Source organism: Triticum urartu, chromosome 6A (assembly GCF_056163025.1).
Source record: "Triticum urartu cultivar PI428250 chromosome 6A, HENAU_Tu73, whole genome shotgun sequence".
Classification (NCBI taxonomy): domain Eukaryota; kingdom Viridiplantae; phylum Streptophyta; class Magnoliopsida; order Poales; family Poaceae; genus Triticum; species Triticum urartu.
In genome coordinates, this window is record NC_141878.1 from 50418165 (window position 1) to 50438153 (window position 19989).

At 47.4% G+C, this 19989-nt stretch overlaps 1 protein-coding gene across 31 annotated transcripts; it reads right to left on the bottom strand.

Annotated features, from left to right (window-relative positions):
* Nucleotides 1-364: 364 nt before the first annotated feature.
* On the bottom strand, nucleotides 365-17875 carry LOC125516502 (uncharacterized). Of its 31 annotated transcripts, none has more exons than XR_015609463.1 (10): nucleotides 16857-17861; nucleotides 15937-16814; nucleotides 15655-15721; nucleotides 15254-15397; nucleotides 15098-15114; nucleotides 14605-14983; nucleotides 14452-14515; nucleotides 1611-1711; nucleotides 1355-1390; nucleotides 365-1008 (listed from the first exon to the last, which is right to left on the bottom strand). XR_015609463.1 is itself a non-coding variant. In XM_087531237.1 (10 exons), exons 1-5 carry the CDS (start codon nucleotides 17238-17240, stop codon nucleotides 14966-14968), a joined length of 264 nt encoding a protein of 87 aa, XP_087387363.1. In that variant the 5' UTR covers nucleotides 17241-17871; the 3' UTR covers nucleotides 365-1008; nucleotides 1355-1390; nucleotides 1611-1711; nucleotides 14452-14515; nucleotides 14605-14749; nucleotides 14856-14965. The 31 variants fall into 31 exon arrangements, 14 of the variants coding, with proteins under 14 accessions (XP_087387363.1, XP_087387361.1, XP_087387372.1 ...); XR_015609459.1 differs by having other exon boundaries at nucleotides 15073-15114; XM_087531237.1 differs by lacking the exon at nucleotides 15254-15397 and having other exon boundaries at nucleotides 14605-14749; nucleotides 14856-14983; nucleotides 15937-15992; nucleotides 17135-17871.
* Between the last annotated feature and the right edge of the window lie 2114 nt (nucleotides 17876-19989).

Here is a 19989-nt window from a genome sequence, read left to right on the forward strand (position 1 = left end):
AATCGCTCTGCTGTGGCACCTTTACTTGTAGAAATTGGAGAGCTAGCGGCAAATTTTACTTCTTTTCGTATTCAACATGTAAGCAGGTCAGCCAACGTACCGGCCCATCTTTGTGCTAAGCATGCATGCTCACTGATGGTAACCGAGAGTTGGACTGACACTAGACCTTCGTTCCTGCTCACTAGCCTAATGGCTGATGATGGCAGGTTTTCTTCAGTTGAATAAAGCTCTCAAGTTTTGAACGCAAAAAAGAGGCATATATATATATTAGATGACCCGTTGTGCCCATGGCGCAAAGGCCGGAAGCAAACCAAGTATTTGACAGAGTGAACATTAAAATATTTAGACACAGATTAAACATATGGAAATGAGTAGTTACTGCTGGTAGATAGTTGCTTACTGATGATACATAGTGTTCTAAGAAGTTTACAAATGATTATTTACAATGTTATTAGCAAGGAAGTAGATAGCCAGAGATATATCATATAGACGCTATGAATTGAAGAATATTAGATAGACCCATTGCCGCGCGTTTCATCAGTATTGACAACAACTTTCTTGTCCAGGCAACTCTTCATAGTAGTTGCGATTGGTGACTCACATTGCCCAGAGCAAAAATTCCTTCAATATGTAGTCGACTGGTGGAGCTCCGCGACGATCAGCTCTCCACCATCACTACAGAAAAGCTTCGCCTCCCTTGGCATACTCATTATATGGAGCATTTCGAAGCACCGCAACTCCATGGTATTTGATACTGCTCGCCCCTCCATGGATCTGGTGATCCAGAGCATTCTCGATGAGGCACGTTCTTGGGCCTTGGCCGGGGCTAGGGGATTTGCGGTGATCACCCAATTTGAGCCACCATAGGCGTGCACCTGTTTGTGTTTGAGCTGAGCACCCCGGCTTCTTCTGCTCATTGTAGATCCATCCTCGCCCTCCGGTGTACGAGCTATGTATCTACCACCTTGTAACTCTTGTTCTCCTACCTATCAATGAAATGATACACAGCTTGTGTATTCACGAGAAAAAAGGACAGAGGCCACCCAAGTGAGAACAATGACCAACACGAGGAAATCCATTTAAGCAGTGCCAAAGGCGGAAAATAGTAGAGATGGAAAAACAATTTTGCAAGCATCAAAGCAGTCCATGGCCTCTGCCACACCGATCAAGAAGCAAGAAAAACACTACATTGAACTATAGTTTTTGTTAGACCTCATGTCCAGAACAGTGTGACCGTTTATTGCAGTTCAAAATTCTCATTGATCATAGAGTGAAATGAGCATCTATGAATAAAGAGCGTGCAGTAAGAAATGTGTGCACTGTACTGCCAAATTTCTTGACTGACTCTACCAACCTCACATACTTTCTCCTGCTAGCGATGTCCGTGTTCCTACAAAGGGAAGCAAAACGTTCAACTATTACCACTCCACTTCCAGTATATATATGGTACCAACAGCTTGGCATAGAATCTAATGTTTTCCTGTGAGTTCATGTATCGGCCATTGGGAGAATATTACAGGGTGGAGGCAGAAGGAGAATAATTAAATAGCAAGACCGTACATGAAAATAAGCTGCAACATGCAACTCATGAAGTAAAAAAGAGATCTTACTTCTCAAATGTGCTTCATAGCCATCCAAATACACTCTTTTTGTAAACTTATACATTGTTTATCCCAAACCGTTTGGAACTCATACAACAGCAGCACTATTTCTGCAGAAATTATCAAAGCCAACAGTTTTAGCATGTCTGCGTCTCACACTCGAGATTTATATATTTATATTCATTACTGCTAGCAAACAAAGAAACTATCGTACCTAATAAAGCAAGGATCAGGAATGGTCTATTAAACCAACAAACTGAACAGATCTTTTAAAACCACTCCTAGAGAGCACGAGCAGCAGAGGTCAAATATATTTCGAGCCCAAAGCACTCAACCTTAGCATGCTAGCATCAGAAACTAATGTAGAGAAGAACAACTGCCATTAAATGTTCTGCAAATCTAGTAGATCATCAATTGGACAGATATAATGAGAAGACATTTGTGACGAAGAGAAAGAAAGCTTTCGACGAACAGCACCACAGGGAGGTGCCTCGCTACTGGTTGTACCGAGCTTTTGACGGACAGGACAATGGGGAGGCATGGCTCTACTGGTAGGACATAAGCAATGGGAGGTCCGTCGGCAAGAAGCACGCAGCACACCGAAACAGAAATACTAACTGGAGAAATCTTGACGATTTAAAAATAAATAAACTGCTGCAACAAAAGAAGCTTATAATCAATCGAGTTGTGGAGTTGTTTATATGAAGAAGGATCACCAAAGGAAATAGTAGATCAAGAAAGAAAACCAAAAAACACATTAGAAAGTAAACATGGGGCAAAATGAATAAAGTAAAACCAAGGCAGAGGTCATCCAAGGCAGAACATCAAACAGTGCGAGAAAGGAACATCAAAGAAACACTAAAGAGAGAAAACAGCGAAGAGGAAAAAAGTCCATGCAAATATAAAAAGAAGCCATGCCCATGGCCTCCAAAAAACTGATCAAGAAGCGGAAAAAACAGTACACCGATCAACCAATGCATTTTTCAGATTTAGAACATACCTAGGAACTTTTTTTTGAGAAACCGAACATACTTAGGAACTACCCCATTGGGCTACCATTGGTGAAGTATCTTGATTCTTTCTATAACATAGTACGGTAAAAGGAAAGGCACAGACACAGTTTACACCCACAACCCCGAAACAATATCAACCATGACCCATAGAATAAAGGTAAAACCTTGTAAATTCTTAATAAAAAATACACCCATTGGGCTTATAATCAAGCAAGGTACTCCCTCTGTAAAGAAATATAAAAGCGTTTGGATCACTATTTTAGTGATGTAGACACTCTTATATTTCTTTACGGAGGGAGTAACATATATCTTTTCTTAGATAATACCTCAAACAGAACATTATATGTACATCTCACACTACAGGGAAAAAGACCATACTATACATCTACATCACTACCAGAAAAACTGGGGTTGCCGACGGCCAAATATATGCCGACGGCCCCCGTCGGCATCGCCGGACATATGCCGACGGCCAAGGATAGGCCGTAGGCGTAGAAAAGCCGTCGGCATACATCCATCTATGCCGACGGGGCCGTCGGCATAGACGAGGCCGTCGGGACCGCCCGAGATACGCCTACGGGGCCCGTCGGCATAGCACGGGCCCACCTGCCCGGTCAGCGCTGACCATTTGACGGCGTTGAACCTACGCCGACGGGTGGTAACGGCGGCCGTCAGCATATTTGTGGCAGAGGTATGCCTACGGCATAGCCGTCGGCATAGGCCCCTCTGCCACGTCAACGATCCGTGTGCCACGCCACGTAATCGATCCGTGTGTGCGCAGGTATGCCGACGGCCTTGCCGTCGGCATATGTTTACTTTACTTAATTTTTAAATTTATCTATGGCAGAGGTATGCCTACGGCACAGCCATCGGCATAGGCCCCTTCACCACGTCATCGATCGTTGTGCCGCGCCACGTCACCGATCCATGGGACAACCTCCGTGTGTGCACATATATGCCGACGGCATACGTGGGCATTACTTTATTTTTTTTATTTTTACTTTGTTTTGTTATTTTTACTTTATTTTAGTTTTTGCTTTTGCATAAGATAATTATGCCTTATCTAAAAAAACAAACCCGATGGTATATCGATTGCCCCCCGTTACGAACGTCGCTATCGCCGTGTCATGGAGGGGGGAAACGGTCGACACCGAAGGAATTCTGGTTGGTGGGGGGGTTCGGGGTGTAGCTATGTCACCGAAACATCGCACAGGTCCCGATGCATATGTGAAAGTGTTCATGCATGCGTAGACGCCCGTCTTGGGGCTCCGGGGTGTGCCCCCCTCACGGATGGCGCCGCCGCCGGCACCTGGAGGGGGGAAACGGACGCGTGGGGTCTACACGGAGGGGATCTTGCTGTGGGTCTGGCCCGGATGTTGCTCCAAAGTGTTCCTATGGGCTGACCTAACACAACCGGGTGGGGAGGTCCACTGGTCAAAGCCCGTTCGTGCAAAGTCAAAGGGCTAGATCCCGTGGTCAAACGCTATAGGGTTAGGCGGGACAGGGGCACTGGGGGGGGAGCAATGCCACCGGAGCATCGCACCGGGCCCTCATACATGCAGGGTGGTGTGGTGGCATGTCCGAAGAGGCGGGACGCGTCTCTGGGGCGTGGCCCCCCCTCACGGACGGCGATGACACGGTAGTAGACGTTCTGCGGTAACGATGCGGCGTCAATATTACTAAATACTCGGAGCGCGATAAAATCATGAGTTTTTTTGCACGACGCGGGCACATGTGCTATAGGAACGATGGTATTTTTTCATAATTTTTGGTGATGAAGAAGTATCCGAAAAATTCCCTCTACGCGGATTGCCCTTCGCGCGTCTACGGCTGTGGCCGGCGGCCTCCGGGGGCTAGCATGCCGCCAAATCTTGCGTAGGCGGCCTCTCACAAGTCTGGAAGTGTTGTGGCGGTTGCAAACGCCCGGCACGCATGTCCGGGGTGTGCCCCTCCTCACGGACGGCGCTGCCCCGAGAACACCATGGACCAGCCGGACAGCAGCAGCCCATTATTTATATCTGGGCGATCGGTCCTGACAATGGGCAAACACCATACATTTACACTATTCTCGTAGCTGTATATGGGTCCGTATAAGGTGAAAAAGCCTGACAGGAGTGAATCACGATGCATATTCCCACGAGGAGGATACCGAGCTGCCTGACGCTCGGCCTCTGCAACGCCACTCTCGGGTAAACCCAAGGTACTTGCACGGAAGGGAGACCAGATGCACAGATAAAATATCACTCACATCGAGCCCATTGCAGCTAATAGGGTAAGCCACAGTTGGGAGTTATACTTTCCACTTTTTTTGGCAGGAGTTATATGAAGAGAATAGGTGTTGCGACGGTCAAACTAGTGTGCTTGGGAATATGAGAAGTCTAAAAATGCAACCCAGGCTTAAATGACATCTGCCTTCATAACTTTTGGCCCGTGTGTGCCCTTCCAGTCCCTGGACGCTTTCTCTTCTCCATAAGTAAGACCACCGGACGAGCATTCCCTTGTACGTTCGTCTACAGCGCAGCAACCTCCAGCACCGCGGTGAGCTTCTTCTACCTAGTTGCTCACCGTGAGGGAGAAGTACCCTGGAAGGGACCGCATCCACACTGCCGACGGATCAGGTTTGCACATAGCTCATCGTGGTCATGCTCTCCTTCCTACTCCCTCTGCCAACCGGAGACGCGTCCCGCCTCTTCGGACATGCCACCACACCACCCCGCATGATGAGGGCCCGGTGCGACGCTCCGGTGGCATTGCTACCCCCCAAGTGCCCCCGTCCCGCCTAACCCTATAGCGTTTGACCACGCGATCTAGCCCTTTGACTTTGCACGGACGGGCTTTGATCAGTGGACCTCCCCACCCGGTTGTGTTAGGTCAGCCCATAGGAACACTCTGGAGCAACATCCGGGCCAGACCCACAGCAAGATCCCCTCCGTGTAGACCCGACGCGTCCGTTTCCCCCCTCCAGGTGCCGGCGGCGGCGCCGTCCGTGAGGGGGGGCACACCCCGGAGACGCGTGCCGCCTCTTCGGACATGCCACCACACCAACCCGCATGTATGAGGGCCCGGTGCGACGCTCCGGTGGCATTACTACTCCCCCACGGCCCCCGTCCTGCCGTGTAGACCTCACGGGCGTGGCTGCCGCCGTGTCCCGGAGGGGGGAAACGGCCACGTCGGGCCGACACGGAGGGTATCTTTGGGTGGTTTGGGCCGGAATGGTGTTGGGGGGTGCAGCACATGCCGTAACAAAAAAATAAAAAATAAAAAATGTCGTAACAAAAAAAATAAAAAAATGCAAAGTATATATGCCGACGGCTAACATAGCAGCGCACATGTCCACGGATCGATGACGTCGCAAAGGGGCGGGCCTATGCCGACGGCCAGGCCATCGGCATAGGGCTGACCTTATCCCCTTGCGGTTCACCCCCACCACCCATTCGCCATCCATCTCCCCCTTCCTCCCCGACCCACACCCGTGCCGGCCCTCCCCCACGGTGAGCTCCCTCCCTCCCTCTCTGTAGATTTTTTTTGATAATTTTGTTGTTCATAGTTATGTAACTAGATGGATGGATGCATAGTTAGTTGATAGATGATTTGATGATAGTTACAAATGTGAGAAATGCAAGAAAAGCAATTTTTTTAACAAGGGGCATGATGTTAGATGATGGATTTTTTGATGATAGTTGCAAATGTATGATGATTGTTACATGATAGATGATGATGTTAATGATGATAGATGATGATGTTAATGATGATAGATGATGATGTTGATGATATATAATGATTTTTTTGCGGAAGAGATGATATAGGATGCTGATTTTTATGATTCGATGATTGTTAGATGATGATGATGAATATATTGTGATGTACTTAATTATTGTCACGGTGCAGGTTCTGTGGTGTTCCATCTCGGTGGAGTGATCGTCGTAGGAGCTGTCGGTCCCCGGTTGTCCCTCCGGTGTTCGACTACTTCCTCTATAGCCGAGGGTGAGCTACGAATCATGTGACTAGATTTCATTCTCAAGTCAACTGTAACCTAGGCGTCTCCCGTCCGAAAGGGTTGCATGGATAAATATGCATTCAATTGCATATTTATCACCACAGCTCTTTCGGATTGTCCAGCGTTTTCCACGGACAGCCCGAGGATGTGTAGATTGGGTATGTTCTCCATGTTCTACCCCGTTCCGAGACAGGATTTCGGCGGCGCCTCCCCATTGTTCTCCGGAGCACATTCTCTCGGCTATTTGCCGAGACGTGTATCTGGAGAACAGCGGGGAGGTGCTGCCGAAATTTTGTCTCAGAACGGGGTAGAATGGAGAACGTACTCAATCTACACATCCTCGGGTGGGATTAGGACCCATCCTTACCTATTAGAGATGTAGGTGGATTAAACACGGTAGAAACTGAAAATTTTATGCCATTAATTTAAGTGAATCCTTAATTATGTTGTGTGGGTTGCAAAAAAGCAGAGGATGGCAGATAATCAGTGGATGTACAGTGGTTTTATCCGTCGGAATCGAGTAACATCAGAGTGGATCGCGAAAACCGATGTGTATTTGAAGGAGATATTCCGTCGTCCAATGAGAATTATCCCACCATGCCCCTGTGCGAGATGTGCCAGACGTCACCGTAGAAATCAGACGGACATGAGTGAGCACCTTCGCACGCACGGATATATGCCAAACTTTGACATGCCGCCGATAAACATAGCCGAGCAGGACCGTGGTAGAGAGGAGGTGATGCGACAACGCATCGATGGATATGAGGACGACGGGGTCAGGGACATGCTAGATGATGTCATTGTTGCAGAAACGGCAAATGCGACACCTTCAGAGAATGAACTGGAGGAGCCGGAGGCAACCGCAAAGGCCTTCTTGGAGGTCTTGGCCTCGTCGAAGAAACCTCTTTATGCGGGTGCGAAAATATCTCAGCTGGATGCCATCTCGCAACTGATTGCAGTCAAGGCTGAGTACGGCTGTAGCCAGAAATGCTTCGAAGCATTCCTGGGAGTATGGGCTAACAGCCTCCCTGAGGGTCATGAACTGCCGAAAAGCATGTACGATACAAAGAAAATCATGAAGGCACTCTCTATGGATTATGAGAAAATAGATGTTTGTCCGAAGAATTGCCTTTTGTTTAGGCACGAGTATGCGGATGACAAGTACTGTAGGAAGTGCGGTTCGTCTCGGTACATTGAGGTGGTCGGTGAGGATGGTGAGAAAAAGCAGCTAACCATCCCCGTTAAGGTTCTTCGGTATCTTGATTTTATAAAAAGACTGCAGCGCCTTTTCATCACGAAGGAGTCTGCCAAAATGATGAAGTGGCACAAGGAAGGTATAAGGTACAATCCAAAAAAATCATACATCCATCGGGAGGGGAAGCATGGAAGTCATTCGATGAAGAATACCCCGAGGAAGCAGCCGAGGCTGGGAATGTCAGAATAGCCATATCAGGTGATGGGTTGAATCCATATGGTATGTCATCCAATCCATACAGCTGCTGGCCTGTGTTTGTAATTCCGCTCAATCTTCCTCCCAGTGCCCTAATGCAACGGAAGACCATGTTCTTGTCGCTCATCATTCCGGGGCCTGACTACCCGGGGAAGCAATTGGGTGTGTTTATGCAGCCGCTTGTGGATGCTTTGCACCATTCTTGGTACTTTCCGAGGTTGACATACGACCGGGATCTGCAGAGAAATTTCTTGATGAAAGTTTGGTTGCACTATTGCATGCATGACTTTCCCGGCTATGCTCTATTCTGCGGATGGTGTACAAGTGGTAAGATGCCATGCCCAATGTGCATGCAGGCTCTGCGAATGATTTGGCTGAGTAAGGGTGGCAAGTATGTAGCCTTTGACCTGCATTGACAGTTCCTCCCTCCAGACCATCCAGACAGGGAAGACAAGAAGAACTTCACGAAAGGCCGGGTTGTTCATGAAGTAACCGAGATTCCAACATTTTCGAGGGCAGATGTTCTTGCTCAGCTAAAAGCTCTCAAGCCTAAAGTCAAAGGCAAAGGCAAAGGCAAAGCCAAAGGCTTCGAGGGATATGGTGAGACGCACAACTGGACGCACATTACCCCCTTCTCGCAGCTTCCCTATTTCAAGGACCTCAAACTTCCTTACAATATTGATGTGATGCACACCGAAAAGAATGTGGTAGAGTCCCTTTTCCACACAATCCTCAACATTCCTGATAAGACGAAGGATAACGTAAAAGCTAGAGCCGATCAACAGAGAATTTGTGATAGACCACGCCTGAACATGAAGCCTCCCACAGGCGGTCGAAAAAACTGGTTCAAGCCAGATGTTGACTTTGTCCTTAAACCGCCAGAAAAAAAAGAAGTACTTATCTGGCTGAAACAAATTTTGAAGTTCACCGATGGTTATGCATCGAATATAAGTAAGGGAGTCAATCTTTCAACGGGCAAAGTGACCGGCCTGAAGAGTCATGACTACCATGTATGGATTGAGCGGATAATGCCGGTGATGGTTCGAGGCTATGTCCCCGAGCATGTCTGGCGAGTGCTTGCCGAGCTAAGCCATTTCTTCCGCATGCTCTGTGCTAAAGAAGTAAGTAAAGAGGTGATTGAAAAATTGCATAAGAAGGCACCGAAGTTGATAGTCAAGCTAGAGAAGATCTTTCCGCCAGGCTTCTTTACTCCGATGACACATCTCATTCTGCACCTCGCGAACAAGGTATTGTTGGGGGGCCCTGTGCAAAATCGCTGGCAGTACGGCCCTGAGAGGCAGAACAAGCATCTCCGACGGAAATGTGGAAACAAAGCTAAGATTGAAGCTTCCATAGCTGAGGCAGTTATCCTAGAGGAGGTGTCAGACCTCAGGACATCATACTATCCAGACCACGTTCCCCATCTGCATAACAAGGTGCCTCGATACAATATAGAAGAGCCCAAGTATCAACCCAGGCTCGATCTATTCAACGCGCAAGGTGGGAGGGCTGGGGCCTCGAAATCTTATAACATGCCACGACAAGAGTGGGAGGACCTCATGTTCTATATCTTGCACAACATCAAGGAAGTTGAGGAAGTGTGGATGAGGTAATACCACTACACCATTCCTTTATGTCTTCCACATCATCATTTTTCATGTTCACTTAGTCCCGGTCTAACACCGCTTATCTTTTTTTAGTGATTTCGTTCAAGAGGAATGGACGGGAGTGAATCCTCCTACTGAGGCGGAGGCACTTACTCTTCTCCGTCATGGAAACCCTGGACGTAAAAATTTTGTTGCTTGGTTCATGGAGAAAGTAATTTTCCACACTCCCCTATTAAATACCTACTTCAACATTTATTAGTTAACCGAACTAATGCACGCAACAATTTCCATTATACTTGTAGGGAAAAGATCCGAACATATCTATGGATGATGAATTGAGATGGGTTTCCATGGTTTTTGACCCTGCCGTCATGACATGTAAAAAGTATGATGTGAATGGGTATCGCTTCCATACAGAGGAGCACCAAAACAGCCACCCTGATCCCAAAACTATAAATACTGGAGTGTACACCCCCGGTCAAAATTCAGTAGACTACTACGGAAGGGTACAAAATATATACGAGGTTAAATTCCGCCAGGGGCGTGAGACCCTATGTCTGCCTGTGTTCAAATGCCGATGGTTCGATCCGCGGGAGGGGGTAAAACATACGCCTTCCATTGGTTTGGTCGAAGTTAAACCATCAACCGTCTATGCCGGAGCCGATCTCTTCATTGCGGCTACCCAAGCTACACAAGTATATTATCTGCCTTACCCATGCCAGAAAGTGTATCTAAAGGGTTGGGAAGTTGTGTTCAAGGTGTCGCCACATGGTAAGCTACCAGACCCGAATGAAGACGATTACTACAACATTAACCCCATGACATACGAGGGAGTGTTCTATCAAGAGCAACCTGATGATGATGATGATGATGATGATGATGCGGTTAGAAACGATGACGCTAGACCATTGGGTGATGATGATGTGGACCCAAACGTCGATGATGCACGGAATGATGGTGAGACCATTGTCAATGAAAATGACATACTTATGCTAGAAAAGTTAAACGAAGACGCTGACGACGAGGAAGAGCCTCCACCTCCGTCGGACAACGAAGATGATATGATTGATAGTGATGATGAGACGGACCGAGAAAGAGGTTACAATAGTGATGATTCATATGGGTTCTAGCAGATGTACGTTTCAAGTATTTTTTTCTATAGTTTAGGAATATGCCTTTTTATGCATTTTTATTAATGTGTTTATTATCATGCCTTTTCCTTCATTTTATTAATTTACTAATTGCCTTTTCTCTTTTCAATGCAGGTTCGTGGAACATGGGCAAGGGGAAGGCCGACGGCGTGGGTTTCCTACGCAAGGTCGTCGGCCTGCCTAGTCGGAGTGGTCGAGCACGTAATCCTCCCCCTCGGCTACTTGACGATGACTCCTCACAGGGAGGTCGAGGGAGAGGTGCCCCTAGAGGAGGAGGGGGCGGGGGGAGAGCCTCTAGAGGACGAGGTGTTGGGGGGAGAGCCACTACAGGGGGTCGCGGCCAGAAAGAGCGCACCCTCACCGACTTAGGGGTGTTGTCTTCAAGGCCCTCCTCTAGTGAGGTACCCTCCTCTAGTGAGGTACACTCTAGGGAGGAGGAGGAGGAGGAGGAGGTGGTGGTGGTGGAGGAGGAGGAGGCAGGCGAGGAGGAGGAGGAGGAGGAGGAGGTTGGGGAGGAGGTTGGGGAGGCAGGCGAGGAGGAGGGTGGTGGCGGGGATGATGGTGGTGACGGGAAGGGGGTTGACAAGAAGGGATGGCTGCGTGGCAACGCAAAGCTACCAAATCAGGTTCCTACTACTGAGGAGCAGAAGTGGCTCATTGAGCCCACGGGAAAAGAGTAAGTGGTTCATTATTTTGCTTGTCACATGCTTATTCCGGTTGTTATTTATTTTGCTTGTCACATGCTAATAGTTCATTCTTTTGCAGCAACTGGATATATTCTAAAGGGGTCCGTATTCCCAACGGCCTCATCACCGTCTTGCTGAAGTTATATTGGCCGGGGTTGTACTGTCCTGATCCAGTCAGGCAGCCGGACCGTCGGGTTTTGGCCACGAGCTGGGACCACTGGGAAGCGGCCCGCCACGCGGACCATGAGACCCATGCCAAGGCCGTGATCACTACTTTCTGGGTGAGTTCTCTTCACAAGCACAAGTCCATTCTAGTTTCATGAATGATTTAACTCATGGCTTCTTCCATTCTTGTTTCATGCATGATTGTAGACATTCTATCGAGTTCTTCCGGAGCACAGGGCTAGAGCGGACCAGATCGTGCTGCGCCAATGCAAGAAGAAGGCCCGTTAGATGCAGTACGAGGTGCGCTATGTGGCCATCTCCACATACTACCACGACTATCTTGGTGTGAAGATGACCAATGAAGAAGCGCGGAGGATGGGCATTACCTTGGAGAGGCCCGAGTTCTTGGCGGTAAGTATAAAAGATTTTTCATTATGCTTTCATATATTATGCTTTCATTACCTTGTGGTACATTATGCTTTATGCTTTATGCTTCCATAACACCAATTTGGACACACCTACATACCATTATGCTTTTATTATGTAGGTGTGTCCAAATTGGTGTTATGGAAAAGACGAGTCCTGGGCGGCATTGGTGGATCTTTGGTGTGATGAGGCTAGAGCCTGGGCGGCTATGAGAACCAAAAATAAGGCTAACTGAGGGACGGAGGGAGTACATGCTCAGGGAAACCGAAACCACTATCTCCACAAGGCAGTTAATGTATGACTAACCCCATTAAACATTCTTCTTCTTCTATTTACCATCACTTTCTTATGTATGACTAACCTCTGTTTGGTGGTGCAGGAGGAGAAACTGAAGCGGCCGCTCTCAGACATGCAGGCGTGGGAGATCGCCCATACGCGGAAGGACTCCAAGCCTGGCGAGCCCCAGTACTACGGCAAGAAGACCGCGGGGAGGAAGCAGGCCTACTCCGAAGCGTATCTGAAGTTGCATCCCGACACACCTGACCCCATTGCGGCGCCTCTGGACGACAGGGCGGTGGTGAGCATGGGGCCCAAGGAGCACGGTCGGGAGGCGGTTCTCGATGTTGTGATCACTCCTAGTATCTCCTACACACAGCTTCGTCGGATCGACCCGAGCCTGAGCCAGCGCACGAGCCAGCCAGTGACCAGTACACAGTCCCTCTTTCAGGAGCAACAATCTGTAAGTATTTTCCCTCTTATCTTCATTGCTCACTTCATTTTCCGCATTTAGTAGTTTTATGAGTTCCATCATGTCATACCGTAGGCCTACATGGAGTACACATGCCAGGAGACCATGGCGTGGCATCAGAGGCTTTATGAACACCAAGTGCAGAGGGATAGCCAGATGCAGCAGGCTTTTCAGGATATGGCGGCCGGCAGGTGTCCTCAGTTCCCTCCAGCACAATGCCCTCCAGCACAACCAGTGCTGATGAGCTTTGAGGAGTTTGTGGCACAGAACGCTGGCCCCTCGCCGGTTAGTTCATCCCCAATCTATTCACCCAAAGCATGTCATGCCTTTCAACACAGTCATATATCCCGTGCATATGTCTTTTCAACATCCAGGGAACATGTGGATCTACCGTTGGCGGTGGTCTTCGCAGCACTCCGGAGACACGGAGCCCGACCACTCCGATCCACGAAGGCGGAGGCGGAGATGGAGGCGGAGGCGGTCTTGGCGGTAGCGCTGCCGCTAGCAGTGACGACCTGGGCTTTGGCCGTCTTGGCGGTGATGACCTCCGCGGTGCTCGATGATCCTTGTGTGGTGATGATGCTTGAGATGACTTGTGTGTGGTGATGATCATTTAAATGACTTGTGTGCTTCTCTATATGCTTATGTTGGTTGTGATGATGTTCATTTAGAGACTTGTGTGTGATGATGCTTATGCATATATTGTTGTGATGGTGCCGGATGATATCCCATTGTGTTTTATATGTCTATCTCATCATATATATCTGCTGATATGTGCTGCTATTTGAATTGAATTGATCTGAAAACAAACAGAAAAAAAAGCAAAAGCAAACTATGCCGACGGCTAGGCCGTCGGCATAGGGCTAGCGTGAGCTCCCAGTAGCTGACACGTGGCACCTATGCCGATGGCCTAGCCGTCGGCTTAGTTTAAAAACTGTGCCGACGGCTAGGCCGTCGGCATAGGAGCCACGTGTCAGCTACTGGGAGCTCTTTATGAAGGACTATGCCGACGGCCTGGCCGTCGGCATAGCCCTGGTCCACGAGCAGCGGCTGGTCGCCCCATGGCACCCCTATGCCGACGGTCTAGCCATCGACATAGGTTTTGACTAAGCCGACGGCTAGGCCGTCGGCATAGGGGTGCCACGTGGCGATCAGTCATTGGGCAGACTTGACGGCTGCCGCCGTTAGGCGTGATAGTTGCCGACGGCCGGGGCCGTCGGCATAGATGTACGCCCCCATCGGCGTATCATATATGCCGACGGCTTTTCTAAGCCGACGGCCTCCCTGGCTGTGCCGACGCATATGTTGCCGACGGCCCTATGCCGACGGGGGCCGTCGGCATAGGTCTACCCCGACGGGACTCAGGTCTATGCCGATGGCCCTGGCCGTCGGCATAGGGGGCGATTCCGGTAGTGCATATGACCAGATTAGAAAGTCCACCATGCCGCAAAAATATTTAGCACCCATTTAAATATGGATTTGGGTTCATACCTACACAAAGCACAGTAATTATTGTGAAGCTAGAAAAAAATGCTCCTACCATAAAAAATATACGCCGACAACAGCATCATCCAATTAGAGCTCGAAAACAGGAACAAAGAAGGCACCTATAGCTGTTCATGGAGCTGTGTCTGAACCTCTATTTGCATATGTATAGCTTCTGCCAAGTTCCTAAGAAAAGGAGAAGGGAACAAATGTAAATTTGTAAGGTCATGGTATTACTATGCATGCATTGTAGTATAATAATTCAGAGATATTACTTGTTTGTTAACGGATCACTTCCACTCCTAACCCCAGTCTCCAACACGAGGAGTTAGAGGAAACATTTGTTCCCAACTTGATCACAATAGTTTACGCGCAGCCAACCTTCACTGAATTTGTCGGTTCCCATCTCCCCGAATTTGTCTGTTCCCATCTCCCTCTCAGAAAGATATGTCCAAATACCAAACAACAGTAATAGTAACTGGGTTTCCATGTTCCAAGTAGCCAAGATAGACAACTCCAAACTGACCTTTGCCAATGGAATTCTCGAATCTATTTGTGATGGTCTTGAGTTCTTAGTAACTGAACTGACGGTTATCGAATTGCAAAGAGACAGCATCTCCGTTCTCTTCTTTTGAGTTATTTCCATTCAGCGGTCTGACAGAAGGATTTGCATAGGTACTACAGTATTAGCAACCAAGAACATGATACACTATATTTTTCCTGAACAATAATTAGACAAGTACTTGGTTTCCAGTCAATATAAGTCACCATTTTCAGTTCTTCTCCTGCAAAGGCACAATGTAATAATTACCACCACAACCACCAGTACAGAAACTACAACGGCAGCCCCATCTGAAGCTAGATGAGCTCCAGGATGGTGGCGTCGAGGGCGTCAGGTTTGGCTTTAGGCGTGAGCATCTTCACCTCGTGCACGATCAGCCTAGGCTTATAATAATCCAAAGATTGGGGTCATAGCGGCCGCCGCCGAGCTTGTGCCGCCACAACAACTAAATCTACTTTATCAATTGAATGCACTTCATCGATTGGAAAGTGAAAAAAAAAACCAGCCTGCATTGGACATGCAAAAATTCTCTTCATATATCTCAACTTGTGGCACCATAAGACGAAATGTCATAAGTAAACTGAAGGGTGAGTTCGTATGTTGATGCGTCCGCAATGAGACAATTCGGCTCAAATGGAAAATAGCCAAATACAGATCAAGAAAATTGAGCATGTAAAGTTTTATAGCTTAGCTCAATAGCATATAAAATGCCCCCATACTCTAGCATGCAGAGTGACTAAGATCTGATTAGCTGAAGGCATACCTTCCCACAGATGCCTGAATATGGTGAGAAGTTTTTCCTCTGCAACATGATATGGAGCTGATATGACCTATGGAATAAGCCAAACAAACAGTGTGATTCTCCACATCTCTCTAAGATTGAGCATGAGAGAAATAATAGCAAGAATAGACAGTGAAAGAGATTTAGCATGAGAGAAATAATAGTAAAATGACAGTAAAAAGAAGTACAATCAAACATCAAAATGCAGGAACAAATGTGACTGTGTTCAAGAGAGAGAGAGAGAGAGAGAGAGAGAGAGCTCACCTTATTCTTCACCAAACTCTTCCTGAAGATTATTTCTCTTCTCTTCTTTCTCAAATCTGCACACATGTGTATAGAAAAACCATAAATTGAGAAATCAAAATAAGACTATGAAGACCAGAAGAATCAAGGATAAAAACTGAGGGAGGAAGACTTCCATTTGTTTTCCTTCTTTCCCATAATCATGTATGATACCACAGGCATATTCCTTGTCAAACTAACAAGAAAATTACCAAGACACATACTAACCAAATGATTTGATCACTGAAATCTACAAAGGGATAATTTCTTAACTCCCATAATCATGGGATCCTAAAAGTTAAAACCATGTGAAATTAGTATAAGCCTGCTATAACACTAATCGGCATAAGGGTTGCCACTGTCCAACCTGAGTAAAAAAATCATTTGCTTTCAAGACCATCATCCCAGTGCCAATAGTCCTCAGGTAAAAAAATGCTCGTATCCAGTATTTGATTTACCTACTTGATGCAAATGTAAAAGCTCTATAATACCTCATAATGCAAGAAGATTTTCAGTATGATTGTTATAGAACTGAGTTGAGTAGTTCACTCCTGGCCCTTCAGGTGCAACATTTTTATCTCTCTAATCTTTAGTTTGGAAGGATCGGTACTAACAAAACTGATACCCATGCAACTACAAAGGCAATATTGTAACTCTCATTCCAAGACCACACACTGTAACTGAGCCTTGCTGCATATTTCAGAACGAGTTCTGAGAACTGTAAGATTTGCATTGGCATGGACTCTCTCAAGATGCACAGTCAGAACAATTTTGTCAAAACTATGTGCTAAAAATAACCGAGTCTCGTAAGTTCAGAAGGTGGTCCGCGGGCGTGCTACCGAGAATCTCTCTTCCTCCTGCTTGTTTCCTTCCCCATCCTCCCTGCCTCTATCCACTCATACCTTGACTCTACGAAATAACAAACAAGGTTCAGAAAAGACCATGGAGATAACAAATCAGTAGTACAAAGAGCTCAACAAAATATACTTATTGTGGACATAATATATAGTACACAGAAATTAGATGACTTAAATTGTGGGTTGTGGGTAATTTTAAGCTCAACAGACACAGAGTAGTTCAGAACTTCATACTTAGAACATGACTAAAAGGCAGGAGAGGAATTAGTTAAAATAGCAATATAATCAAGTGGCTATTTTTGGCATGGCCACAACATTCATACTGATTGTGCCGGTGGAGCATAGGCGGAGACCGAGGAAGAGGTTGGAGTCGTGCTGGACGTAGCAGTCGTTGTCAAAGTGACAGACGGTGAAGAAGAGCCGCTGCATGGCCACAGGACGCGTTCCCAGGCTTGAGCTTGACCTGTGCCGTCCTCCTCAATCTGAAGGCCATGACCATGCTCGCGACCTGTGCCGTCCTCCTCAATCTGCGGCTGCTTCCCTCCCCGCAGTAAAGCATCTTCCTCACTCACCGTGAGGTGGTCGTGGCCATCAGCACCAACGAAAATGAGAATGAGAATGAGAGAGAGAGTTAGCAGTCGCCCCGATCTAAAAGAGAAGGAAAACAAAAGACAGAGAAAGGATGGACGGACGGCGGCATGGGAGCAGGACGGAGCCGGCCGTCTATGCGGTCCGTGCTCCTCCTGCCGAGGACGACGGCGACGGTGCCGTGGACCATCACTGTGGCTTGAGCTTCTCCTAGGTCGTCGCTGCACGTATGTGGATGGAGGACGGGAAGAAGGCAGAGCTGCTCTGCCCCGCCCCGATCTGAGAGAGCCAGGGTGGACGGACGGCAGCGCCAGGAGCTGCGCGCCGGCCGCCGCGCACGAAGAAGAGGAGGGGAATCGGAGGAGATGGGGCGGCGCAGAGGAATGGGAGGAGAGAGAGACAGAGGAAGTGGAGGCAGATATTTTTAGGCCTCGCCCCATCTCTGGCCCGTACGCTCACGCCTTAGCCACGCTAAAAAGCAGCTGATTCACTGGACCCATAGCTAAAGAGGTCCACCCGGCAGCCGCTTTCGAAGAGGACGCGAATGTACAAAAGAACCAGCAGCCAAAACGGAGAGCTACAGTGAACGAATCGAACGACCCAACCAGCGTCGCGCGCGCGGATGCCTCAGAATGGCGGGTTGCCTAGAGCTGTTTATATGTTCAATGCGTGTTCCCCGGCCTTGTAATCACCACAACGAAAATAGCAATAAAGAGAAAAGAGTCAGGAGTGACAAGCCCCTGTAGCTATGACCAAAATATTGATCAGCTTTCCGTTCGTTCGCCAAGTTACGAATCGTTCCGTCCAGAGATCAAAGATCGATCGATCCTGTAGTTGCTAGGACGTGCATGCAACTACGCTACTGTTCATCATTCAAGGTGATTGCTAGCTAGCTTGCACATACGTATGCTGCTGCTACTCTGGTGATTTGATCCGGCGATCAAGAACCAACAGGATGCACGCTCAGGCACTGCTGTCGAACCAGCCGATCTGGCAGAGCAGCGGCGGGGCGCCGGGTCAGGATCTACTCACGGGCTACGAGGCTGCCTCCAGCGGCAGCGAGAAGACGCGGCTCCTCGTCCCCGTCACCGCCGGGATCGTCGAGCTCTTCGCCTCTAGATATGTACTACTCCTTCCGTTTCAAATTACTCGTCCCAGAAATGGATGTATCTAGAACTAAAATACATCTAGATACATCCATACTTGCGACAAGTAATTCGGAACGGAAGGAGTACGTGCGTGAGTGCGTGCGTGTCCGGTGATAGGAAACATATCGGTTAGATTTGGAAGTCACGCCGTTCGTACATCCCGTGTTTTCTTTCTGATAACAATTGTGGTCTTCCCGAACTTGCTATGATCACTCCCGTAGCTCCGTAAGTCCGATGATGATGTACTTCATATGCATTTGCCCTAGAATAATGTGTAGATCATGATTTTTTTCATGTTCATGCATTCTAAATAATTCATACTCTTTGTCATGTCCAGAATATGTAATTCAACTAAATTTGCATATGGAGTGGTACTTGATTCATGCCTCACATGGACCAAGATTTCATTTAACTTGGCTAGTTGAAGGTTACCGTGTTAAATCATTTAATTGTCATGCATCATCTTGGTTGAGCATATATGTCATGCCTTGGTTGTTTACCATGTCGTTTGCTTCTTTTCGGATTTTGCTTCTTCTTGGTAGCTCCCATTTCGGGATGGCGACGATTTGTTCGACTACTTCATGGGTTCGATTCTTCACCACTTTAAAGAAGAATCGAATCCATGAAGTAGGCGAACAAATCGTCACCACTACGGAACAAGAACACAAAAGAAGCAAAACCCAAAAAGAAGCAAACGACATGGTAAACAACCAAGGCATGGCATATATGTATTTGCGGCTACTATTTTCAATTAATCCATCCCGTGATAGTTATGGAATGCCATTTTGTTGCCCACGTCCTTTGTTTTCTTCCGGGTTACTTTGTAGCCACCCTGGAACTTGTTAGCAGTTCCATAGCTTCGATTATGATGTTCTTTATATGTTTTGAACTAGAATAATGTGTAGATCATGATTTTGCTATGTTCATGCACCCTAAATAATTCATACTCCATGTTCTATCTAGAATATGTAATTCAACTAAATTACATATGGCGTTGTTCTTGATGCATGTCTCTCACAAATCAAGACTTCATTTGACTTGACTAGTTGTAGATTGCCATGTTAAATCATTAAAATGGACATGCACCATTTTTGGGGGAGCATATTTCATGTCTTGTTTGTTTATTGATGTGTTTTCTCTTTTCCGGTTTGGTCATTATGGGTAGAACCGGGAGATGTTTCTGAGATCGAGGAGCCCGTTGGGATCTATTTCGAGGAGGAGCTTTACTATCCCACCGAAGAGACTCCAGGCAAGATGATCATTACATTGAATACAATGCTAATTTTGCTTGCTAGTTATCTCGATGCTATTGCTTTGCCTTACTACCTACCACCCCAGCGACTACCAAGTAAACTATAAATAAGTGAAGAAGCACTGCTTCGGCCTATGGAGACCAGCACCATGAGCGATCCACAGAGGACATGTGAGACAGACAACGCTGG

What these genes read in the sequence shown, in the direction of transcription:
- LOC125516502 (XM_087531233.1), bottom strand. Translation starts at nt 17,240, where the DNA reads ATGCAGCGGCTCTTCTTCACCGTCTGTCACTTTGACAACGACTGCTAC. An exon ending in ATGCTCCACCGGCACAATCA is followed by an intron (nt 15,993 to 17,134) that starts GTATGAATGTTG and finishes ACATGTGTGCAG; the next exon opens with ATTTGAGAAAGAAGAGAAGA. An exon ending in ATTCAGGCATCTGTGGGAAG is followed by an intron (nt 15,115 to 15,654) that starts GTATGCCTTCAG and finishes GTGCCTTTGCAG; the next exon opens with GAGAAGAACTGAAAATGGTG.